We start from the raw sequence: 27046 nt of genomic DNA on the forward strand, positions 1-27046 counted from the left end.
CACTCGCACAGCCCTAAGTGTGCAAACCCTCACGCGGACCCCGCTACAATTCCTTCTGTTGTCTCTTGTATTACTCTCCTGCCGTGACCTAATTCTTTAGCAAGTTCTCAAGGCCTTTGCAATGCCAGAAATTGCGTGTCCTTCTTGCATTCCTGCCACGGTGTGTGACATGGTTTCACCGGAAGCCCCGTGATGATAGCGAGCAGCAGAGATGGAGCCGGGCAGCCTCCCTCTGCTCAGGGAAGCGGCTGCATCCAGAGGAGGTTCTCCTCTGCTACAGTTGGACACACGGCAAGAGCCAGCCCACCGGTCCACCACGCACTCGATTCTACCAGAGCATCACAGCTTTTGCAACACCGTGCTGCTATGGGTCTGAATTCCTATCTGAAGACAGAAGCTGTGACTCTTAGGATATAAAGATCCAGGGGGATTTCATCTATCATTAGCTTCAAGAGGGCAGGACACTGATCATAAGAGAAGTGCTGGTGAGGTTTAAACCCAGTATGCGTCATTTTAAGCAATTCCAGAAGGACCTGGAATGAATTTCAGAGAGACTGTGGCTCAAAACACAGTCGGCTCTATTAGTTTTGAGCAATGGAAACTCAAGAAGAGAGGGGCTGTGATCTGCAGAGGGTCATTCAGTGAGTTGGTGATGGCTCTGCGTCAAAAAGGCAGCCTCCCAGTGCCTACTGAAGTACACTTTCCATGTGCCATGTTGCCTGTCTCTAAAAGATACACTATGATAACAGTCATCTCCATTAGGCTAGAATTGTGAAATGAAGAGGAACTTGAGGAATGACTACCCACAGTATCAATCCGTACAGCACTGGGCACGATTATAGTGTTAAAACAATCACCGTGATCAGTGATATAGTGAATGAGGTCGGACGGCAGACTTAAATAAAACATAACTGAAACACAAAACCTGAATGCAAGTTCACAGAAAGCTCTGGTCTGATACTGGGCTAGCCCCTGCCCTCTCTGAGCCTCAGTTTCCCAGTAGGACAAAGGGGTGCCTGCAGGGTTTCTCAGTGGGGGGCCACTGGTGTTTGACATGGTCCACTTTTCCATGGGATTGTCCTCCATACTGTCGGACACCTAGCACCCTGACCTCAGGCCACCAAGTGCCAATAGTGACCTGGTCACTATGACAACCCCAAATGCCCCTCCCTGCCATATCTCACAATCTCCTGGCTGAGAACCCCCAGGAAGGTCTCCGAGGTCCCCGCTGGCTGGAAGATGCCAGCAGGAAGACACCAGTGAACGGCAGGAAGTGGCGCGGGCCTACCCGTAGATGTCCAGGACTCCGATGAAGGAGTGCTGCTTGAGGGAGGTGTGCAGGGCCTTGTTGACGTGCTCCACGATCCAGTGGAACAGCTGGGCGTAGATGTGCTTGGCCAGGGCGTCGCGCGCGTTGACCACCTGCTGCAGGGACATGGTCTTGACGTAGGTCTCCGAGGTGGTGACCAGCTTGCGATGGCACAGCCAGTGCTCCATCTGACTGCGCTCCACGCCCAGCAGGCGGCAGAAGTCGCTCAGGTGTTCATCCTCAGGCTGGAAGAGACCCAGGAGAAGGGTTCAGGAGGGGCGTGGAGGACAGACCACGCCCTCTCCCCTCTCACCAACTCTAGAGCCCCCCAGAACCCCATCTCACCCCCAGCCACCGCCCCAGCCGTCCCCTGCACTCTCACACCACTGAGTGATCATCAGGGCCCAGAGAGTGTGGCTCAAACTGATGATACCCGCTAAGGACCAAGTTATCGGCAGGGCTTTAAAAAGCACCGCTGCATTTGCCCTATCCCCTCCTCACTGCCAGCGGCTGCAGGGTAACGGGAGGAGAGGGTTTGCGAGTGAAGGGAGCAGAGTAAGAACTGAGCGCTTAGGAATGGATAATCCACCAACAGGAAGGGGCTAGGAGGCAGAATCACAGTGAATGTAACTTCCAGCTGCAGAGGAGTGCTCGGTCCACAGCCCAGGAGAGCGCCTCAGTTTCAAGCATTATCTCGGACTGGCCCAGGGCCCAGAGCAGCGTGCTCGGCAAAGAGCCCTGAGCTGACCACCCCCCACCCCAGCAGGTGACAGCACGCTGACACGGCACTTGTCCTAAGTTGCCAAGCAGAATTGCTTTCATCTTAACCTCAAACTTATTCTAAACTTCTATGTGATACTAAACACATAGCCCCAAACTTATTTATATTCTTTAAGCACTTGCCACGTGGGAAAAAAAGTGATTTTAGGTGGAAAGCTAGGACAAATGGTAAAAGTAAGGGACCAGTTTTGACCAGGGAAGAGCACTCTGAATGCTATAATTTATATTCATGTTTAGAGCTGGGAAAAAAATAGGAATGCCTCTGGCTTCCATCCCTTCGCCATACAGGTGAGAAACTGAGTCCCAGAGAAGTACAAGGACTCACCCAGGTAGTCAGCTGCACGTGATCTTGACCCTTACTTACCCAAAGTACCAATCATACCACCTGGTCCTTGAGTCATTGATAACCAAGTCACCCAAAGTCTTATTTCACCCAAGAGTATGAGTCTCCTGGGTCACCCTTGCTGCCCATTCACGACTCCCCCCAGAAAACCTGCTTTTCCTCGCCAGGTTTTTGCCATATTCATTCCCTCATCTGAATCCCCCAGGGAAAGCTGATAACCCAGCCATGAGACTGCTGGAGAGCTTCAAGACTTCGAGGTGGGTGGAAAGGCGATCCAGGAACATCATGAGCTACCTCCTAATGGCCCTGAATTGCTTGTGGGACTCATTTTCTGATGAGGCTGCCATGGAGGATGTAAATGTGGGCCTGTTCAATGAAAACTAACACAGATAACTGTGCCACTTCCCCAGGCCATTTTTCCCCTCCTCCTGCTGCTGCTGCTAAGTCCCTTCTTTCTCCTCCTACAGATACTTAAAATCCATCTACCCAAATACACACAATTACAAAACAAACAATAAAATGTCAGAGTAGGAAAGAACCTCCCCAAATCATGAAGGTCAGAGGTTTTCCAGAGTATGGTTTGTGGAGTAATAGTTACAAAGACTTGGCTGTACCCGACAAGAGTGCAGGGGTGGGGAGAGTGACCGTAAGTTGAACACGGTGGAAGGGGCTTGTTAACATACCCTGTTAACACACACACATACACACACACACTGAGAGAGAGAGAGATTTCACAGAGCATTTCCTGAACTTAATTGACAAAGACCCTCAACTTCCGAAGAAATTGCCTAGGGTTGAGGTTCTCAGGAAAATACTTAGGGATCACCATTCTAATCCAATCCCCCTTATTTTTCACATGAGAAAAAACAGGGTCAAATAGAGGCTCCCTACCTGTGACCCAGAGCTCCTAACCAGGCTCCAGGTTCCGGGGGTGGGCAGAGAATCAGCTTGGGCTAGGGGCATGGGAGGACCCCACCTTTTCACTCACTCAGCCGGTGGGGCAGCTGTGGCCACTTCTGGCCAAGAGCCTTCTACCCTGCAGCTCTCCCCCACCCCGCCGCCACCACCCGCCCTCTCCTGCAAACAGAAAGCCCTATGTGATAGCATTAAGTGCCTGGGGACAGCTTGGCAGGCAACAGGTTCGGAGCTAGCAGGTGTCCAACTTGTTCATCTGACCTGTTACCAAGAAGTCCTTAATTGCCAGGCAAAGCATTGAACTGGATTCCCTGACATGTAAACAGCCCGCCAGCAGCAAACATGACCGCCCAAGGCCTGCCCGCAGCCTCTCTCCCCTCCCTGTCATCTCTCAGGTGAACGCAGTACAGAAAGAACCACGAGTTCTGGAACTCTCTGATCATCACCACGGGACGGGTTCTCATCCACTGTGGCAAGGCGTGGCTTGGCCATGGATTACCCCCTTCTGACCATTGATTAAAGGTGCTGACTGAAACTGATTTAACGCCATGCAATTACATTTAAGCTTAATTAAATGATGCTAAACCCATCAAAAATGGCCAGCATCATAGGCAGCAGATGAGTTCTGTGGGCCCCAATTGCCAAATTCAAGAAACAAATTGCCTCTGGTGTCCAAGTAATTGCATGCTGTTGCATCTCCAAGGCAACTGTGGCAGGCAGGGAACATATTTTCATGCTTTAATTACAAATAAAAACTACCGAGCAGAAGGCAAGTGCATCTGGACCGACAGCCTTTCCAGCAGGAGGCCCACCCTATGTACCCAAGGCATAAGCCAGAATCACTACCAACCATTTAGTGAAGCATTTCCCGAGCGCACACGGCACGCTCAGCACTGTGCTGGGCACCGCGCGGGACGGACACCAGCTGGTGAGGATGCCCAGCCCCGCGGACTGAGAAGCAAGGCTGGCGGTGGTCTGGGGAGAAAACACTGGCCAGGCTCTGACTTGGCTTTGCCATGAGCCGTCACGATGACCTTAGAGAAGGAGTTCCTCTCTCCAGGCCTTAGTTTCTCCAATCCCATGAAGGGAGAGTGATGTAACAACAAGGATGAGAACAGTCAAGAACTCAAGCCCCCGAAGCCTGTGCCAAGCGCCCCCACCCGCAGACGGGGACACAGACTTTGAAAGGTGAGTCACTATCAGGAAACGGCAGGACCCGAGCTTGAACCCTGGCGGTCCTGACCCAAGACTTCTCTCTCCCAGTTAGTTCTCGACACCACCTCTAACTGGAGAGCCAGACCGGCCTAGACCACAGACCTGTGCTCAAAGTCCTCTGACTCCCGTCATCTCTCAGGGAAGGGCCTCCTGCGCCACGTGGTGTCCAAGCCTCTGGCTGCCAGGCATCCTCCCCATCCCTTCACCACCATCTGTGTCCTCCGTCCCCTCTCCAAGTGTGCATGACACCCTCCCTCACAGCCTTTGCACACACACTTGTGGCTGCCAGTGTGTGTCAGGGCTGGAGAACAGGAGACACGGCTCGGGAGCTTAGAGGGGGAAGCAGGCATCGATGTGATGTCCCCAGTGAACATTCTTGCTCCTTCTCTCCTGAAGGTCCCTGCAGAGGCTGGTCTGGAAGATCAGCCAGAAGATCAGAGGACACTTCACTGACAAGCGGAGCCCTAGCTTGCGAGGGAGAGGGCCCCGCCCCACCCCCGAGCACAGGTGCCCAGCAGCTCTCTGACCCTGGTCCTCCCGCCTCGCCGTCAACCCCGCCCAGGGCCCCTCCACTGGCTCACTGCGCCCCCCTGAGTCGGGGGAGCCCCCGCCAGCCACCCATCTGCTTACGGGGTGTCCACCGAGTCCTGGGCCCTGAGCTGGCTGCTGGCGCGAGCACAGTGAGCAGAACAGTCCATGTGCTCACGGGCTTTGGAGTCTCACGAGGGACAGAGATGCAGCAAATCAGCACATGATAAATGTAAAAGTACAACCACCCTGAGAGGGTCGGGGGAGAGGCGTGAAAACAGTAAGAGACCACGATGGAGGCGGGGGGACCAGCTCGTGACCTTGAGAAGCAGGAGACTGGGGCTGGAGGGGGGGGGCGGGGTGGAGGCCAGGGGGCATCTGTCACCCTTCCTGCATTTCTCCACCGACGCAGGAGCTCTCCAACGCCAGCCTTCCCAGACTCACCCGTCCCTGGCACGAGGCAGAGTATGGGTGCCCTAAGGAACCAGGGGGCGTTTACAGGGGTGTGGGGGGTAGAGAGGCATGGGCGCTCTGAGCTCCGCTGGCTATAAACACTCAGGCCAGGAGGAGTTTGGCTTGTTCTAGGGCCCATCCATCACTCCCCACATCAGCACGGCACCAGGTTCTTCTCCACTCACCACAATCTGTCTCACAGCATCGTCACTGCCAACCACACACGTACGCATGCATACACGCACGCACACACACACACACACACGCACACAGGCACACGCACATCCATGTCCGGGGACACTGGGCACGGCCCGGCTCCAGCATTCCCTGCTTTCACATGGACTGCAGATTCCATGCTGAGGGTGCTGGCAGCCCTCCTGGGCTCCAAACCCAAACCTATTATTTCTCTTTTAGGGAAGACGTATGGGCGTGGGACGGGGTGATGAGCTCAGTCAAGGGCCAGCTACCATTCAAGTCTTCCTCTCCTTTGAGGCAGGGCCAGGTTTAGCTGAGTTATAAAATGCACAGCAGAAAAAGCATCAGCTTGTGAGTGGTGATGACACTCACGCCCACGTTCATTATCCACAGCATTGTCTTCTGTATTTCCCCAGTTATTTCAATTCTAAGTCTTTGGTAGCAAGAATCGTACTTTGTACCTCCCAGGTCTTGGCCATAAATGGACACGAAAGACCTAAAATAGGCAACTGCAGACTCACTCACGCAAGGTCAGAAGACCAGTTCAGTCCAGCCTGACACCATCACACACCAAAGCCCATACAACACGCTGTCTATACTGCTTGTGATTGGCGGTGCTCCCCCATCCACCTATGTAGACATTCTTTTATCTACCATAGACAAGATATTATACTACATTGGGCACCAGGAAAACAGTCATTAAGAGCATCTACAGAGCACTTCACAGTTTGCAACACAGTCATATAGACGTCTCAATATTCTCCTGTGTACTGTCAAAATCCTGGCCACTGCTGCCATCAACCCTGCCTACCCAACTAGACTGTAAGCTCCTTGGGGTCAATCACCAGCATGGTGTCCAATACTCCTTCCCGTCCCAGCAAGCACAGACCAGAAGGACTCATGAGCTGACCACACTCTGTAGAATCCCATGGACTTCAGGATACTTGGGAAACCAAACCATCAAAAAGAATTTATTGAATAACCCCTAAATAACCCCCTAAATTCCCTGCCCTCAGCTACAGAATCTTGATGGCAGCTGATTTGAAAAGGATTTGTTCCTTTAAAAAATTATCAGCACGGAAACAGAAACCGTTACTCTTAAGAATAAATAACCTATGAATGTCCTCTAAGTGCAAAGACATCTCAGTTGTACAAAACTGGAGGGACAGAGTGAAGTGTGCACATGTTATCTCCAGTGCTGGAGGGCAACTTACTGATACTCTACAGGATTCACCATCGCGCTCGGCTTGAATCGCCACATTTCCAAGGTGCAGGATGGAAGCAATTATCTTAAAAATGCTTATCTGATGGGACTCTCTCACTCCTGGGGAAAAAAAAAATGAATGAATGACACTCAATATCCATGGTAGGATAGAAAGGATGTTTTACTTTCTTTTTAAGGACTTTGAAAAAAAAAGTTTCATTTTCCTTTCCAGGCCAATGACTCCTAAAATGATCCAGGATCCTCACCAAGTAATTACCTATCACAGTAACAGCTCAGAGGGCAAAGGGGCTCCTTGGACTAAAAGAGAAATATCTTCATGGTGATTGTCCTGATCAAACCAGATGGGTCGCAGGATCATTTTAACTTCTCTGAGAGAAAAGGAGAGGTGGCAATCATGCAGACCCATTTTGGACTTTATTTCAACCAAGCACTTTACAGAGGTTTTTATGAGTTTAATACAAATGGTCATTTATCTGCAGTCATTTTTCTCTCAATATAATATCCCACAAACATCTGTGGCACACATCTGAAGTGCCAACAGGGGAAGAAGAGGAGAATTTCTCCTGGGGACACTGTTACAGGCTGGACAGCCAGCTGGCCCTTGGCTGTCCCCCCGGGGCTACTGTTTACGACACTACATGCTTCTTCAGTTATAGACACACACACCTACTCTGGAGCCACTAGCAGCAAATACCTACTGTCAATTTTGTTATTTATGCATGTAAGTTATCAAAGACATGGATAATGTCTTAACATTTATCTTTAGCTTTAAGGTATTATTTCTTTTGAAAAAATATCTATTTACTTATCCATTTCGCTTCAATGGGTCTTCATTGTGGCATGTGGGATCTTTCCTTGCAAACTCTTAGTTGCGAAACATGGGATCCAGTTCCCCAAGCAGGGATCAAACCCCAGTGCCATATTTTGGGAGCTCAGAGTCAAAGTCACTGGACCACTAGGCAAGTCCCATCATTTCTTTCTGAATCACCAAATATTTCAGACTTTAAAAAGGCTTCAGACTAATAGAGTGAACACCAGTCAACCTACCATTCAGTTTAAGAGATAATACGATTACCCCCAAATTCTTCCCCAGACGTAGTTACTTATTTTTGAGACATTAATTTACTCAAGCTAAAAAAAAAAAGTCAGTGACACCTATATAAATGTTAGTAATTGGTAAATATAAATGGTAGTAAAGATGTGTCATGTAAGGATCAAAGCTTTACTCAGATAATCAATAAAGTGGACAACCCAAACATGAACTAAACAAATTAACTCTAGATTTTTAAGAATGTTGGGCTTCCTAGTGGCTCAGGTGATAAAGAATTTACCTGCAATGTGGGAGACCTGGGTTGATCCCTGGGTTGGGAAGATCCCCTGGAGGAGGAAATGGCAACCCACTCTAGTATTCTTGCCTGGAGAATCCCCATGGACAGAGGAGCCTGGTGGGCTACAGCCCATGGGGTCACAAAGAGTCAGACATGACTGAACAACTCACACACACTGTCCAAACTTCACAGGGTGAGGGATTTACTTTTTAATTTTTTTTTTTTTTTAGGCACTTTTTCTTTATTTCACATGGCCTGTGGGTGTCTCTTGTCCCAGACCTGGCGCCGTGTGTCCGGGTGTTGCGAGAGTGGGCTGAGCCTAAGAGGGGAATCCCCCCCTCTGCAGATGCCAGATGCCCAGACTGTCACTGTAGATTTGCAGAGACATACAACCCCAGGCCTTGCCCTCTCCACGTGTGAATGGTCCTGAGTTGTGGGCTCCTGTTCTGCCACATGGGGCGGGCAGTGCCAAGGTGGGCTTCTCTGTCCGGGGCACAACAGACCGAGGAGTGATGGCCACATTCGAGTATCCCTGGAATAATGTGAGGTCTGTGGTGCCTGGAGTGGAGGCCGCCTACCACCTTGTGTCCTGGCTCTAGCCAACAGTCTTGATCACCACGGAAGGCTCCACTGTCCCCTTGAATGGGCCAGTATTTTTATTACACAGTATCTTCAAAAACATACAAATTTAAAAAATTATAATGAATTCCTGTTCTTGTTTCATCATTATATCCCCTAGAGGCCAGCACACAATAGGTGCTCAGGAACATGGGTGATAGAAAGATGATACTGGTACTTGTTACACAGAGAGCAAGTGCTTGCAAATGTCTACGGAAATGAATGCATCATCCCAGTATCTGGTTTTATTTAAACTAACAAACCAGAAAAACAGCCAGAGGGTGAATATTTAGGCACATGCCCTGGTTCAGTGTAACTAAGACTGGCAAAAGGAAGACAGGTTAAAGCCAGAGGCTGAAACCCAGGACAAGACAGGAAGCTGGACGGTTATGTACCTGTTTAGGGGTTAAAGCTGGAGAAGGCAATGGCACCCCACTCCAGTACTCTTGCCTGGAAAATCCCATGGATGGAGGAGCCTGGTAGGCTGCTGTCCATGGGGTCGCTAAGAGTCAGACACAACTGAGTGACTTCACTTTCACTTTTCACTTTCACACATTAGAGAAGGAAATGGCAACCCACTCCAGTGTTCTTGCCTGGAGAATCCCAGGGACGGGGGGAGCCTGGTGGGCTGCCGTCTATGGGGTCCACAGAGTCGGACACGACTGAAGTGACTTAGCAGCAGCAGCAGGGGTTAAAGCACCAGGCTTGCGATCGGAGCTCAGAGGGCTCTCCAGTAAGTCCCACAGAAGAAAAAGGGAAGCGCGTGCTGAGCCCTTCACTTTCCTCTCCCCTTCACTTATTCTTAGGAACCAACGCTTTGTCAATTTCCCAAGCCCTAACTACTCTGTCATGATACAAATTTAAGTAGTAGATATTGAATGACTGTTGAATCCTAACAGTAGTTAGGATTTCTGCATTACACTGATCAGACAGTCCCTTCTTAACACAGGATTCTCTGAATAAGCTGTACCTCTTTCTGGGGAGCAACAAATCAAATTTAAAATAATCAAACACTAAAACCGAAAGAGTAAAACACGGGTTGGTAGCCTATGGTTCGTAGCCCACCGCTGTTTTTTCTATATAAAGTTTGACTATAATACTGTCAGTTCTTACTTTTATATTTTGTCTATGGCTACTTTTACACTACAATGGCTGAGTAGCTGCTACAAAATCATGTGGCCCAGAAGGCCCAAAATATCTACTATCATGTCCTTTAAGAAAAACTTTGCCAAACTCTGGGATTTAAAAGATGGGACAGGCTGATTAAAGAGTAGGGAAGAGTGGCTTATTAAAATAATTAATTTTACAAATTCCATGTGCTTTGGGAATCAAAGTACTGAGTCTCCTTAGGGCCTTGGAGGGCACAACCTTCATCAGCTCACGCCCGCCACTCACACAGGGGCCCTTCTCCCTTCTGGACAGAATGCTATCCTGCTCAACGTCAAGTCTCCTCTAAACCTGCTACCCTGCTCTGGAGAATAAAACAGCTACGTGATGCTGGGGAAACTCAGGGATGCCTGTTATCAATTCAGTATCTCTCAGCTTCAAATCTGCCCTTCTCTGCCCTGCTTGGTCATACTGGACCTGCTGCTGCTACTGCTGCTAAGTCACTTCAGTCGTGTCCGACCCTATGCGACCCCATAGACGGCAGCCCACCAGGCTCCCCCGTCCCTGGGATTCTTCAGGCAAGAATACTGGAGTGGGTTGCCATTTCCTTCTCCAATGCATGAAAGTGAAAAATGAAAGTGAAGTCTCTCAGTTGTTTCCGACTCTTAGCGACCCCATGGACTGCCAGGCTCCTCCGTCCATGGGATTTTCCAGGCAAGAGCACTGGAGTGGGGTGCCACTAGGCCCCGTGAACACGTCCTCTTGGCCTGCGAGTGGCATATCACGCTTGGTCAGTAGAGGGCGCTGCGGGGACTCTGCAAGGCGACAGCAGCAGGAAACTTTCCCACTCCTGGGTCTGGCCCCCCGCGGTCATCAGCACTCATCCTGGGAGCCCGGGCACCTCCCAGCAGAGAAACCAGCTGTGTCCGCAGGCCAGGCTCCCCCATTAGAAGCTGCTTCTGAGAAGTTCTGGCTCCACCACACCCTGGGGTATACTGCAGGCTGCTTATACAGACTGGGGCTGGCTCACATCCCACGGTAGGTTCCTTCGCCACCAGAGGGCTTCCTGACCTTGGGGCAGCTGCATCCCCTACAAGTGTGGGGAATCTCAGCCTGGCGTGGGTGGGGGGCTCTCCTTGCCACTAGCTCCTGCACTGACTCTCCTCCTCACCCTCAAGATGGTTCTTTTACACCCACTGCTTCTGGGCCCCTGAAATCCTTTTCTTTACTAGCTAATTATCTACTACTGCTCTTGTTAACAATTACAGTAATTTTACTCTGTTGGGATAACCAGTGTGGCTTCTGTCTCATGGGTACAAAAGGCAAACCGCATCTATCCACCAGGTATCCAGAGAAGGGAACGGCCCTCAGACTTCAGCACAGGAAAGTCTGCTTTTCTCCCCATGTGGCGATCAGAGTGAGTCCTGTTCAGCCATGTTTTATTTAGACCATGGATGAGACGTCCCTGATTCCCAAAGTAAAAGTGCGAAGTGTTAGTCACTCACAACCCCGTGGACTGCGGCCCACCAGGCTCCTCTAATCCACGGGATTCTCCAGGCAAGAATACTGGAGTGGGTTGACATTTTCTTCTCCAGGGGATCTTCCCAACCCAGGGATCAAACCTGGGTCTCCTGCACTGTAGGCAGATTCTAATCCCCAAAGAACCTAAGAAATGCCGCTCTGGGTTGATCATACCTCTCAAGAGGCCAAATGTCCATCAGGGAAGGGCTGGGAAAAGCACCAGGACCCCCTGAGCCACTCTAAGGATTTCAGGCTAACTTCCGAAGCTTCCCCTTTGTTGGCTGCAGGTCCCAGGAATTTACCACTTCAACTTCCCAGTTAAGCATGGATTGCCTACCACCTTGGGGCTCTTCTCCCCCAGAACTGGCCAGGGAAGGGGGCAGTTTCTCTAGCTCTACTGCCGACTCAGTGGACATGAGTTTGAGTAAACTCTGGGAGTTGGTGATGGACAGGGAGGCCTGGCATGTTGCAGTTCATGGAGTCGCAAAGAGTCAGACATGACTGAATGACTGAACTGAACTGCCCTTTAGGACCAAGAAGAACAGAGAGAAATTCTTGTTTTAGGGATTCCACTGCTAAGCTCGAGATGGAAACAGCATCAACAGACATAACACTGCCTGAATTACAGAGCTGCCAGATCTTTACGCTCCATTTCCAACTTGGATCCCATGATGGTGGTATGTGGGTAGTTTCGGCCCCTAGGGCATGTTCTTTCTGCTAGAACACGCGGCTTCAAACCCAGACCACAAGGCAAAAAGATACAGCTCCTCCTGGTTTGTGTCCATGCCCTGAGGGAGTGAAAGGGGGGTGTCCATGGTTGATCCAAGAGATCAACACTCAAATCCTATTGTTAAGAAAGGGCATCAGAGCTCTACACCATCAGCTTGGGAGCCTGAGGGTTGGGGTAGAATAAAAATAAGAAGATATTCACCAGGAGCCAGAGGGTTTCCCCACCAGCTCATTGGCAAGCCAAGCAGGGCATTGCTGAGCTTTCTTTTTTCCATGAAATCAACCCTCTGGTCCCTTATCCCCATCCCTAAGCTCCTTACCAACGAGCGTGAAGGCTTGTCGAGTCTTCTCAAAGTCCTCAGCATCATCCACACCCTCGATGACAGTGTTTCCTCCCTGTGACGTGTAGAAGAAGTCCTCGGCACAGGCTGTGGTGGGAAAGGAAGTGAGGGGGTCAGGCACAGGTGGGACGCTGCATCCTGGGTTCATGGCAGACCACGCCCCCAAGGATGCCTAGCCCCTGAGCAAGCTGTCCCAGGCCAGAGTTTATTCCCAGCAAGAAGTGGAACCCTTTCAAATATCATCTTTTTTTTTTTTTTTAGTGTTTTTTTTTAAATTGTGGTAAGAGTCACACAAAAAATACTATTTTAACCATGTTTAACTACAGAGTTCAGGGCTTCCCTCATAGCTTAGTTGGTAAAGAATCTGCCTGCAATGCAGGAGACCCCAGTTTGATTCCTGGGTCAGGAAGATCTGCTGGAGAAGGGATAATCCAACTACCCACTTCAGTATTCTTGGGCTTCCCTTGTGGTTCAGCTGGTAAAGAATATGCCCACAATGCAGGAGACCTGGGTTCGATTCCTGCATTGGAAAGATCCCCTAGAGAAGGGAGAGGCTACCCACGCCAGTGTTCTAGCCTGAAGAATTCCATGGACTGTATAGTCCATGGGGTCGCAAAGAGTCGGACACAACTCAGCGACCTTCACTTTCACTTTCTTTCAACTACAGAGTTCAGTGGCACTGAGTATATTTACCTTACTGTGCAATCTTAACATCATCCACCTCCCGACTTTTTCACCTTCGTAAACCAAAACTCTGTCCCCATTAGACACTAACTCCCTATCCTCCTCCCAACCCCACCCCCACCCCTGGGCATCTACCAATGTACTTTCTAACTCCAGGAATTTGACTATTCTAGGTGCCTCGTATAAGTGGAGCCAAACAGGGTTTCAAATATCATCTTTATTGACAACAGCAAATGGAAGAGAAGATTGAGGAACAAAAGACAGAAAACTACACCACGGTGACAGAAACTGCTACTGCCCTTGTGTTAAACTGATACGTGAAAAACATGAGAAAATAAAATGGCTGGTTCAAATTACAGTAGAATTCACTGCAGACTTATCTTTAAAAGGCTCTGAGAAACATGGTAAAAAAAAATGTACACCCACCCCAGCAGCAGACCTCCATGACCACCCGTGATCTCGGTCTGACATCCTATTTTAACACATGAAGGGCAATGACGTGCCCAGGGTGACACAGCCGTTTTTTGTTTTAAACGTTAGGGCATCGTGAGCTATTTAAGCATGTGTGCAAACCCAGGTTGAGGCTCTCAGTGCTCGCTCTCAACCCTCAGTTTAGTTCCTCTTCCGTCAGGCCTCCGCTCACCGCCTGGGGACGGTGAGTGAGCAGGCACCCAGGCCTGTCATCGGATTCAGAGCCGCCCTCAGGGGAGCAGAGACAGCAGTGAGCCGGGCAGCGTCTGCACCCCAGGGCTTAGAAGCTGTCGTTTTAGGCAACAGTTGCAGCCAGTCAAAATTACCCTCGAAAGTCACTTACACATTCCACAAACTTGCACCTCTGTGGGGCTACAATCCTGTCCAGGGCTTGGATTTGATAAGATGCCAACACTGGACACTGGCTGTTTTCCTGCCTCCCCTGCAAACACCAGCTCAATGATCTTCTCTTGACCTGGGCACGTATGGGTGATGGCACATCAGCTACACCTGCTTCAGGCCAGCTTCCCAGCAACTCCCGGTGCCCCGCTTCAACACCTTGTCCTTCTGATTTGATCTCTGAAGAATTTCTTCAGTCTCTTTCCTTCCTCCCTCCTGACTGCCACTGCCCCGGGCCTGACCTTCAGCTTCTGTTGTCTGGGAACTGTTGCAAAGGCTCTAGACCTTTCCCCTGGCTTCTGCTCCTGTCCTTTCAAAGTCCTCCTCCAAATCTCTGGAAACGGATCACACCACTCCCTGCCAAACGCCCCGTGGAGACCACTGTCCTCAAGGCGAAGGTCAAGCTCCCGAGAAGGGCCTCCTGGACCTTTGGTTAGGTGGCTTCCTCCAGACCCATGGCTCATCCTTCCTTCACCTCCTCTACGTCCCAGATCCGCCAGCTTCCTCACTGTCACTCCTCGGGCTCCTGCCGACCTCTCCTGCCAGATTTCTCCACTTCCCACCTCCGATCCTACGCTCCAGTGAGCACTGCGCTCTGCCAACTCCTCCCACGGGCCCAGTCCACGTGACCAGGCCCAGCGAGGAAGCGGCAGAACTCAGCCCCAAACCCCAGTCTCACACACAACCAGCAAGGAACACTGTACACAGAATAAACAGCCGAATAGCGGTCATGTTTAATGAGGAAGGGCTTCCTGGAGGAGTCGTTTCAACCCCCTCTGATGACTGCAGGCACCTGAGCCGGGAGATGAAGCACTTCAGTCTCGAAGTGCCACACTCACGGCCACAGCAAAAGCCCATTTTGATGAAGCAAGTGACATTAGGTCTTTGTGGAAGATGGCAAATTTAGATCTTTCATTCTCATCACCCTGGAAGTTCCAACACAGAGTAATGTAACAGCTTCAGAGGTTTAATAAAACATCAATTCTATGCCCCTTCACATTTACCTTTCAAAACACCTTGTTTGATGATTTTTACAGTGTCCATACGAGGATGACTGAATACAGCTGTCCCTGTGTATCCATAGGGGGTTGGTTCCAGGACCCCCCAGAGATGCCAAACTCCACAGATGCTGAAGTCTCTTTGCAAGGTAAAGGACCTGCCTGCAACGCAGGAGACCCAGGTTCGCTCCCTGGGTTAGGAAGATCCCCTGGAGAAGGGGATGGCAAAACACTCCAGGTATGCTTGCCTGGAGAATCCCGCGGACAGAGGAGCCTGGCGGGCTACAGCCCATGGGGTCACAAAGAGTCGGACACGACTGAGCAACTAAAATTTATATACAATGATGTAGTATAGTCAGCCCTCTACAACTGTGGGTCGAATTTCAGTTCATTGACTCCAGGGATGTAGAAACCGCAGTTATGGAGGGCCAAGTGTAATATTTACTCCCATTTTTAAGGCAGGCAAGCTGAGCACCATAGGGTTTTAAGGAGCAGGCTCACCCAGGGTTTGGCCAGGCCTAGCAGCCCATTCCTTGATCACCCCGCTAAGGAGATGGTTATCTATGACATCCCATTGCTTAGCCATAGATACAACCTAACTCATTATCTTAAAGGAAATCAGTCCTGAATGTTCATTGGAAGGACTGATCCTGGAGCTGAAACTCCAATACTTTGGCCACCTGATGCGAAGAGCTGACTCATTTGAAAAGACCCTGATGCTGGGAAAGATTGAGGGCAGGAGGAGAAGGGGACGACAGACGGTGAGATGGTTGGATGGCATCACCGACTCAGTGGACATGAGTTTGGGTGGGCTCCAGGAGTTGGTGATGGACAGAGAGGCCTGGCGTGCTGCAGTCCATGGGGTTGCAAACAGTTGGACACAACTGAGTGACTGAACTGAACTCATTATCAAAAGTATCCGCTGACAAACTAGAGTTGTCTGAGACTCCAAGGAGAACAGTAAACTGTCATACTGGAGAGAAGGAGGCATTTTCAGTATCAAACACCTGTCGTGGTCAGCAGCCAGGGCCCTGCCGTCTCACGTTCTGAGTCAGACAGACCATTCCATCCTTCCTGGCTTTGAGTTCCCAAACTCACAGGCCCTGCAGGGAAACTTCCTCCCAATGAGGTTCATCACTGCAAGGGCTACCCTGGCCAATCACAGCATTCTCTACTACAATCAAAATAACCGTCTTCCTTCCCTCTCCTTTAAGGCTGCAATCACCTCTGTTAACATCACACCCCAGACTCTCTCCAAAAGACAGACATCCCAACAGGCTGCGGTCCCCATTTGCTTAGCCTGCCTGTATCTCAGCTCTACTTTCAGGCCCAGGAAGCCAATCATCCCATCCCAAAGAGGGGTCTCCTGTCCTCCAGTTTGGGTCTCTGTTTTTTCTTAGAATTTCCACAGAGACAAACACCATAGAATCCCCTATTAACTGAGTCACTGGATCAAATCAGTGTACAAAGGGGTCGTGAAGCCAGTGATTAGAGCAAGACCATCAAGACCATGGCCCAGGGCTCATACTTCACCTGGGGAGGCTATACTCTGACTTGTGCAAGGCAAGAAAGGGTGTTTATAAAACTGTATCAGCATAGCCATGGAAATAAAAGAAGAAAGGATTTATTCCTGACTGTGTGACGGGAATGTGAGTCCACTATACCTCTTTTAACCAGCATTTATGCATATTCTAAGGCTTCCCTTGTGGCACTAGAGGTAAAGAACCCCCCTGCCAACGCAGGCGATATAAGAGATGTGGGTTCGATCCCTGGGTTGGGAAGATCCCCTGGAGGAGGGTATGGCAACCCACTTCAGTATTCTTGCCTGGAGAATCCTACGGACAGAGGAGCCTGGCGAGCTAAAGTCCATAGGGTTGCAAAGGGTAAGACATGACTGAAGCGACTTAGCACGCATGCATGCATTCATACTCTAACACACTACTAATAGTATTTTTTAAAAAAATCTCACCCTGAGGTCATTTTAATACAACAGACCACCAACAACAGGGCAAAGGAAAGTGTGGCTGGCTGTCTGCATATCTGTTGTCCACTCCATTCATCCTCAGACAGATACACAGAACTCCTAAAGGGCCAAAGGGTCTTACAGAGATCTCTGCATTTGAACAACAGTTTAAGTGAAGAAAAGCGGGAGGAAGGTGAGGCGGGTCTGAATATTCACTAGAAGCTGCTGGCTCGTCCTTCTTTTATTTGACGTTTCCATCAACTCAACCAGGGTTATCAGTGGAACTAAAAACGTCAAGCTTCAGGGCTCACAGCCAATCTACCCACAAGGCAGAAGACAGCCTCGCGCCTGAGCATGAGAGCTTATCAAAGGCTCTTCACGACACTCCAAGATGCTCTCAGAGTGCACAGGCAGGTAAGAAAGCAAGAAACGAATCCAATTGGGTAGTTTTTCAACTGCTCCAGTCGGGGGCCTAAGGAGCTTGCACCTTGCTGAAACACGGAGTAAAGAAAAGTCATTTCTCACCTCAATGCTCTCCTGTAAGTGGGGGAAAAAAAAAAAAAAACTGATGATTTCTTTCCTATTAAAGTTACATTTGGAATAAAATGGTCCAAATACAGCCAGATGGGTCTTGCCGGTATTCATTTATTTTCTATAAAATTAGCCCTAGAAAAAAGTTTTCATCCCCCATAGGTTGGCTCCGAGAGGTCCAGCAGGGCCCGTGGAAGGAGTGGAGGAGCATGGTGTCAGCCTTTACATGGCCTGCCTTCCTGGCCCCTTGTGACTGTGAGCCAACATCAGAGCCCCAAGCAGCCAGCTCAGGGCAGAACCCATCAGACAAGGCTGGTGACATTCACTCCTTGTCCGAGGAATTGACGACCACTGGGGAGAATCAGACCCGCGAGCACTGAGCAGCTCGAGAAGGGCACAAAGCCAGTGTCATGCGTGTCCTCCAAGGCTTCCTCCTTTGGGGTCCAACTTAAACTGACTGCCCCTGAGCAGCTGTGACCCACCCCCTTAGCACACCCTTCTCACTCCGTATTGTAATCGAAGCAAGGGCAGGACCCACAACGTCTGGTTGAACAGTACATCCCCAGGGTCAAACTCGCCTGCATAGGGTTCAATGAATGAAGGAAGCGGTGCTAAAGTGCCCGACACAGGCATTGATTGCTACCCGCATCCACTCTACTTGGCTACCAGCCAAGTAGAGCAGAGAGCTAAGAGGGCAGACCCGGGCTTGACCCACCTGACGTATTTCACCTCCTGGGAGCCTCGGCGGGAGAGGTCAGAGGTGGAGCTGGTCCTGGGCCCTTGTGGTGGCAAAGATTTGGCTCTGGGACCATCAAGCCTCAGAAGTCTACGTCTCTAACAGTTGCACAGACAGCCAGCTCTGTACACCGTCTGCTAGTCCTGAACCTACCCACACCTCCCAAAACCCAAATGACAGGCCAGGCCAGGCAAGCTGAGTGGCCTGAGGCTTGCCCTCAGCACACAAACCCATCAGGAGTTGGCTTGGAGGACTCAGCAGCAGGAGTCAGTCAATACTCAAAGATAAGGCCCTAAATATGGGTTGGGGTGGGCTCCAGGCCCAAGGAGAGGGGCTACATGGGTGTGGCGTTGAGAACTAAAGCCTGCTCGCCCTTCTTGCTTTGGCCTGGCTCTCAGCTCCCCTCAGGGCTTCCCTGGTGGCTCAGATGGTAAACAGTTTGCCTGCCATGTGGGAGACCCGGGTTCAAGTCCTGGGTCAGGAAGATACCCTGGAGAAGGGCATGGCAACTCACTCCTGTATTCTGGCCTGGAGAATTCCAAGGACAGGGGAGCCTCGTGGGCTACAGTCCACGGGGTCGCAGAGACAGACACGACTGAGCGACGAACACGTTCACTTTCTCAGCTGCACTAGGTTCACATCAGGAGTTTCAAGGTCCCTCAGCAAACAGCAGCAGCAGAAAGCAGGATGACGGGGACCCACCAGAAGTCTGTCCTCCTATCTGAGAGTAGCAGCAAGGCTCCCGCTGGCCTCCCGCTCCGGCAGCTCCATCCCAGCGAGCGCTGCGGGGCAGGTGTGCGCAAGCTGCCCGCCTGCGGGGAGGACCCCACACTGTGGTCGGGCGGGGGCTCAGGGTGCAGGGAAACTCCTCTCAGCTCCCCCCTTCACTTTCCGTGGGGAGGCCTGGGATTCTCCGACGTGCCTCTGGAGCCAGCCCTGTCTTACCTCTGCTTTAGCCTCATCCCTTTCTTTCTTTTTCTTTGTCTCAATCCTCAAATGTGACTTAGAGCGGCTGGGCCATGCTTAAGTGGCATGCGTTAGCTCAATCTCTACATCCTCATGGTGGGCACACGTTTCTCATGGTGTCTCGAGTGAAACATACTTTTCAAAATAATAATGAATGTTAATTCGCTGAGGCTCTGTGCAACACTGTGCTACCCCCTGCCTCTTTTCCTCTCGTTCTCTGGGGGCATGAAATTCACAGAGGTCTGGGGCTGGGCCCCTTGAGAAGCAGAGCTGAGAACCCCAGGATGGAGGACCCAGAGCAGAGCCCCCAGATGCACCCCCTGCTGCTGCAGCACCCAGCCCCCCAGGACGGGCAGCACCCCCCATCACTTACTTAGCGCCAGCTCCTTAAATTCCGGAAGACTGGCAGCCGCACAGAGCTGGTAAAAGATGTGGTAATTCCTCTCGTCGTCTGCCTGGAGGAGAAAACACAGTTGCTCAGTGAGGGGTGGGGACCCCAAGACTGTCCCCTGCCCCGTTTGAACTCCAGGGTGCTCTGGGAGACAGAGGTCAAGACCGTTTCTTCACGCCTCTGCCACCTTCAACTCCTACCTCCAGAGTCTGTATTCACTGTTATGGGGCCTTCTGACAACTAGAAGATGTTTAGTTCTTGACTTACGCAAAACAAGGTGTGGTCTCTCTTCCTCCCTCACAGAGCATCCCTGTGGTTTTACCCAGGACAACTCCACGGGTTGGCGCTGGCTCAGGCCACCGTGCTGCCTGGCTCATGCTGGGAAGACTGTCACTCCCTGGTGCGGGCTCCCTCTCGCTCCTGGGAGGCTTGGCACTAAGAGAAGCTCTGCCCCTGCAATCATCAGGCTGGGACGGCGAGGGGAAAGGTCCACGATGAGACAGGACTTACAGCAGACATCCGGGCCAGACCTGCCTTACACAGGCAGAATGGCGGTGGTGGGTGGTGGGGGCAAGGCTTTCAGGAAGCCTGAGTGCAGACGGCAAGGAAGAGGAAAAAACCCACGAGGAGTCTAGCCACAGCCACGGTCGGAGCACGTCTCACCCGTACCCAGCCCAGCAGGCTGTCTGCTCTGTCGCAGTGAAACTGCGGTGGTCCGCAATTGGGGCGGTCCCTCCAAACCTGCAGGGTGGAGGGAACCGCGCTCGGGGTTGTGAGCTGCACCGACCACCACTGGAGGCCAGGGTGAGCAGGAGGACGGTCCTCAAGAGGCCAAAGACTATTCGGGAAGGAGGGAACCAAAGGCGAGCAAAGAAGAACCGAGTCTGAGTCCCATTTATTTGTAAAGGAAACTAACAAAACGGTCAAATAGCTTTTTTTTTTTTTAATATAACTTACCAAGTGAGTTTCCTGGTGAAAGGGGAAACCCACAGACCCTATGTGACACTGCCCAGATCACAAGACTCTGAAGTCCACAAAGCATGACTGTCTTCTCTCTCTTTGGTGCCTAGCACAGGGCTAGCACGTGACAGACAACACAGGTTTGCTGACTGAATCTAAACACAATGCCCACTGAAACACATCAATACAGGATAAAAGATTTTTCAGGTCTGATACCTATAAATGAAAACTTATTAATTAAAAAAAAAGGAAGAAAGAAGACCAAAAGCACAAGTCTGTCCAAGTCCAGGTTCAGAAGACGAGGTGTTCTTTGGGCACCGGGAGCGGAACATGCAGCAAGGAAGCTCCATCCCCGGGAGAAAAACCAAAAAGCACAGTCACGCGGCTCACCTGAAAGACCACTCTGGACTTCTCCAACAGGTACGTCCTCATGTTGGCACCAATGATGCGGTACCTCTTGTCAAAGCCGATCTGAATGTACTTTCCGAAACGGCTGCTGTTGTCATTGCGGGTGGTTTTAGCATTCCCGATGGCCTGTGCGGAAAAGACAAAGGTGTGCAACACAGGGTGGGTTTTCCTAAGTTTCAGGATTGAGTGCTCCTGGCAGCATCTCTAGTCCCTCCCTCCTCCTTCCTTCTAGAACTTGTTATCGAGATGACAATGGTTCAAGCAAAAGAAAACAGAGAACTTCATTTTCCTGCTTCCTTTATCCTAAGGAAGGCCAGTGAGAGTGATGAGTGTCTTTAAAAGGGACTAGACGGCTGGAAGTGTCTTTAAAGGGGACTAGACGGCTGGAAGGTGCACCTCTCTGACCTTCTTCTCTTCTTCCTTTTCCTACCTGGAATGTGCATGTGAGGGCCACTCTCCATCCCCACCCTGAAAGAGAGCCCTGATCCTTCAAGGCATATGTGACAGGCCACCGTCAGACTTCAGGAAGCCAATTCTGTTTGAAAAGTGGCAAGGTGGGCTGCGTTCCCTAACACACAGGTAACAGTGACCATTTCCCAGGCCTCCAACATGAACCAGGTCCTGGGCTGGGCTCCCTTCACTTTCCCTGAATCCAGGCAGATGGGTATTATTAACTTCCCTCAAGTTTCTGGGAAAACTTAGGCTCAGAAAAGGTAAGCAGTGTGCTGAGTGTCACACGGCTGGGAAGTGCCAACACCAAGATACAAATTCAGACACAACTGAGTCCACAGTTTGTGTTCACCCCACTTGGTTTCACAGCCCTTTTCCAAACTACTCACCACCAGACGGGAGCGGCCACCCGTGTGGGTGACTTCTCACATCTCAACATTCAGGTCAAATCAAAGGATAAAGACTAAGACATGAATCCTCATGTTTATCTTTTCCTAAGAAAGTGAAGGGAATACCTTTCAGAGGATGGTAGGGAACCAACTCATTACTCTGACAAGCAGTAAATAAGGAAGCAAACATCCACCCTAACTTTCCTGTGTAAATTCTATTAGGGTAACTAGTTAGTGAGGAGAAGTTTCCCTTCCTAGACTTACTCTAGGGGAGTAAAGGAGGGAGGAAAAGTGGAATGAGAACATCACCATTCTGTAACTCCTGATGAATTAACTGATCTAGGCATAAGCAATGGCTGCTGACTCCACCAAAAGACAGCTAGGCATTCTGTGCATCTTGATGGGAACACCCACCATCAGCAATAAAGGGTTCTTGGTTTTTATTATTTTTTTTTCTTTAATTTATTGATATAACCATGGATTTACATGTATTCCCAATCCCGATCCCCCCTCCCACCTCCCTCTCCACCCGATTCCTCTGGGTCTTCCCAGTGCACCAGGCCGGAGCACTTGTCTCATGCATCCCACCTGGGCTGGTGATCTGTTTCACCATAGATAGTAAACAAACAAACCTAAATCTAACCAAGCCTTTAAATTTTACCACCCTTTCATGGGACATACAAAAGACAAAGGAACATGTTAACATAAGGAGGATGCAATCAGCAAAGGCCAGCTGGTGTAAAACTCTAAAGGATTATCTACCTTCAACCAAAAAAACACAAATCTCAATTTCAAAAAATTCAAATTTCGTCATTTGTAAAATGGCAACAAGAATGTTCTCTTCACCAGGGACTTTCCCAGCAGTCCATCTAAGACTTCACCTAGTTTGATTCCTGGTTGGGAAGCTAAGATCCCGCATGCCTTACAGACCAAAAAAAAAAAAGAGAGAAGAAAAAAAAAATCCAAAACAAAAAATGGAAGCAATCTTGTAACAAATGTTATAAAGATTTTAAAAATGATCCATATGAAAAAAAAAAATCTTCAAAAAAAAAAATCAATGAACCTTCACCACATCTGAGATCACTCCTTAGGGCAGTTGAGGGAACGCTTGCCTACAGCCTAAAGATCACTGCCAGTCTATGCTCCTTACCTCACGAGGCCACTTTAAGAAGCGACACAATGGATCTACGAGCACTTTGAAAGTATTTAATGGTACCCATGAAGGGAAAGGGCTGTTTGTATTATTACTACCAAACCCGTAAACTCCACTCTGGCCATGAAGAGCTTCTAACTTCTGTGTGTGTGTGAAGGACTTGCCTGTGGTTCTTTATCTGTTAAACAGATAAATCTGCTAGATTTATTGCTGTTGTATTGACTTAGAAAACATGTTGATGCATGAGGAAAGCAAGTCCAGTTGTTACACATGATAAAAACCCTGACTTTGATTATCTCTGAGTCTACAGTCAACAAGACACAGACATGATACAGACAGTTAAAATTTGAAAAATGAACAAATGATATATGCAGGGAATTCATGGAAGAAAGTCACATGACCAGTAAACATCAGATACTCAACCTCAGAGGAAATCAGAGAAATGCAGACAAAAATGACAGTCCACGGTGGCACTACCTGAAGAACTTTGATACTATGAAATGGTGAGGGAAAAAGGAACTCTCATATATATATTGCTGGTCCAAATGTAAACTGCAACAGCCATTCTTAAGAACAATTGGGCATATCTAGTAAAATTGAATATATAAGGACCTAAGAATCCAGCAACTGTACTTTTAGATATTACCTAGAGAAACTCACTTTTTAAGTGTACAAGTAGGTGTGCAAAACAATGTTTAATGCAGAATATGTATAACAATAAAATACAACCTAAATGTCTACCAATCAGAGAAACAGATGAAATGTGGACTATTCATACCATGGGATGCTATGAAGCTGTTAAACTGAGCAAATTAGAACATAATGCATGGGTAAATAAAAAGAATACTGAGTGAAAAGCAAGTTGCAAAACAGTTAATAGAATATGGTACCATTAATATGTAATAGAACTACCCTCTGACTTATGCATTTACAAATATGTAGGAAAACAAAAATGGACTGGAACCCATCATTTCACTATGGTTGGGACTGCACAATAAGGAGATGCATATCAACTAGGATGGAAGCCGAGAAGGGAGAAATTTAGCCAGTGCCAGCAGAATGGGAAAGGCTTTAAGAAGTGGAAGATGAAGCGAATCTTAAAGGGTGAGGGTAATTTTACCAGTGGAGAAGGAAAGGGGATTTTATTTATAAATACAGCATGGGCAAAGGGACAGAGGGGTATATGAGAGACCTAACACATAAGGAATGGCTAGAGTGTGTTGAAATATGAGAGAGAACAAGAGGAGAGGGAGTCAGTAAGGTGTGATGGGGGCAGATCCTTGTACGAATAGGTTACTAGTCATAGACCTTCTTGTTTCTTTAGCTTAGAAAAAAAAAGGTCAAATCCTGAAAATGATGTAACAGCTGGTCTTCGTTTCTGTCAGTTTAGCCCCCTTTTCTTCTCCAGGACATGGGGGCTCTCTGCGGCTCCTGGAGCTGTGTGCCTGCAGACGCCAGTCACCCCAAGAAGCCATGTGACCCCTCTGGGCTGGGGCTGGGTTCTGCCCCTGCCCCTCAGTCTCCTGATTAGCAGTGTCCTTCCAATCAGCGCAGACTTGTGAACCAATCACTCCCGGGATGCTGACAAGCTCTTACACAGAATGGGGTCAGAGAGCTCTGAAGCTGACAATAGATCATCCGAATCCAGCCCAGTCAATCCCAACCCACCCGCAACTCGCCTTTAATTCAAACGACTGCCACTTAACGCAGCCCACTGGGAACTCCAGCGCCTCAGACAGCCCGCAACTCTGGGTCTCCCCAGGAGGCGTCTGCAGAAGCTGGGCTGCAGAAATAACGAGGTGATGACATGACCATAACTGATTGCTTCATTGGGAGGTGCCATCCTTCCCTGGGACAGGGCTGGAATCATCAGTAATCAGCAGTGCCCTGATTAAAACGTGCCTTGTATTGGTTGTATTTCTCTGAGGAGCCATAAAGATGACTGAGCTTCCTGACACCAGGGCCCAAGTTAAGACTCTGAACTTGCGACAAGCTGAGTTTGGCCAGTAACAGAATCTGCTCTTTCTCTGCTCGGCATCACTTTGATTCTACCTTGAGTTCTTCTGGGCAACAATGCTTCCTTTCCATGTTCATATCTGATATTTCTCTCAAATGTAACACTTAACAATAGCCCAAGGGATAGCCTCTATGATAACAAAATTCCATAGTTGACAGAATGAGCCCTCTGGGTTTATTAACATTATTTCCAAAGTAGCAATTTGCTTAGCTGTGGAAATTTAACATTTTGCCCCCAAACCACTGTAGCCTTTGTTCACATGACATCACGCAAGACCAGGCTGGTTCATGGACACGCTCCTCCTCCTCTTGCAGTGAACACGTTGCCCTCACACTTCTTCCATGCCTTCCCAGCAGCCCACCAGCCTGTTCAGGCTGTAACAGACACTGGAAACATCAGATCACTTCAGATCACGGTCGTTTAAGAAGTATTCCCAAGGCAGGGACCCCAACAGTTAGGTGCACCCCAATGTTCATGGGAGCATTATTCACACTGGCCAATAAAGCGGAAATAACCCAACTATCCATCAACAGAGGAATAGACAAAAATGTGGTATATACATGCAACAAAATGTTACGCAGCTATAAAAGGGGAAACCAAGTACTGAAGCGTGCTGCAACAGGGATGACCCTTGGGAACGCTGTGAAATGAGTGAAATCAGCCCGACACAAAGGAGTGAGGTCTATGATTCCAGTTGCATGAGAGACACAGGAGAGGCAACTTTGTGGGGACAGAATTTACAACAGAGGTTACCAGAGCAGAGGGGAGAACAGGACATTATCGTTCAGTGGGTACAGAGTTTCTGTCTGGATAGTGAAAACATTCTGGGAACGGGTGGTGGTGGTGGACGGCGCACAATGCTGTGAGTGTACTGAATGCCAATCAACTGTACACTTCAACGGTTGTTAATTCTTCTATTATGTACGTTTTACCACAACAAAATTAAAAAAAAAAACACATCCCGCCTGTGTCTTGTACCTGTTTAATTATGAGGCGGTCTGTCTTCATGAAGTTCCCCCATCCTGGCTAATAAGAACTGCCTTCAGTCACCAGGGATCAAACGGGTTTCTTCCCTTCACTGTTTTGTACAGATCACTACTTTACTTCCAAAAGAATAGGCACTCTGTGTCTTGGCAATCTGACTACTACAAAGTAAATTTTGTTGTAGTAATTCTGAATTTTGAAACTCAAAGGAAAAGCTGAAATCCTGGTTTCATTCTCACCCGAGATGATTCACGATGCTAACTGTAGAGTGCTGTCTTCGCTGCCGCCATGTAAGTGCAGGAGACAGCCAAGGGGGAGGCGTGGGCTCACATCCACAATCATCTCCCAAATCCAGCCCATGGCCAGGCCTCCACCTTGAGGCTTTAAACAAATGCTGTGAGCAAAGGGCTACAAACTAAATGTCTGACAACAGGGAGTTAAATAATGGTAAAGCCATCTATCAGTGTATGTCTGTAGCCAATGAGTTCATAAGAAGCTAAATGATAAAGGGACACGGTTAATCCTATTAATATAATAGTCAGTGAAAAAGCTGGAAGGAAATATACCAAAATATTGAACAATTATCAGCAGGCTGTGGGATCAAGGGGGATTATTTCCTTTTCGTTCATATTTTCCAGTGAATCCTTCCTACCTTCTTAACATTTATTCAATAAATGTTTCCCAGTGGGTGTGGGACTGAGACCAGCATCATCAGGATCACCAAGGAACTTAAACTAAATGCAGATTCCCCAGGCCTTCTGAATCAGAAACTCTGGGAGTAATGCCCAGTTACCAGCTCTCACAAACACTCCAGGAGATTCTGATGCACGGTCAAGTTTAAGAACAACTGTAATCAAATAAAAGGTTTTTTTCCTGTTTCTAATCTGTTTGGTAAAAATGCCTTCAGCTTTATTGACCATTTCCCAATTCATATAAGAA

General features: G+C 49.1%; 1 protein-coding gene across 2 annotated transcripts in view; it reads right to left on the reverse strand.

The window, feature by feature from the left end:
• Positions 1–27046, reverse strand: part of MYO5B (myosin VB) — a 337920-nt gene that overhangs the window by 110376 nt on the left and 200498 nt on the right. For both annotated transcript variants that reach the window (XM_043443867.1, XM_043443866.1), the window contains exons 6-10: positions 21097–21240; positions 19729–19810; positions 12587–12694; positions 6953–7062; positions 1289–1554 (exon numbers count right to left, since the gene is read on the reverse strand). In XM_043443867.1, coding sequence (XP_043299802.1) covers positions 1289–1554; positions 6953–7062; positions 12587–12694; positions 19729–19810; positions 21097–21240 — 710 coding nt within the window. The remainder of the gene's footprint in view (positions 1–1288; positions 1555–6952; positions 7063–12586; positions 12695–19728; positions 19811–21096; positions 21241–27046) is intronic.

Source organism: Cervus canadensis, chromosome 23 (assembly GCF_019320065.1).
Source record: "Cervus canadensis isolate Bull #8, Minnesota chromosome 23, ASM1932006v1, whole genome shotgun sequence".
In the NCBI taxonomy this organism is placed as follows: Eukaryota; Metazoa; Chordata; class Mammalia; order Artiodactyla; family Cervidae; genus Cervus; species Cervus canadensis.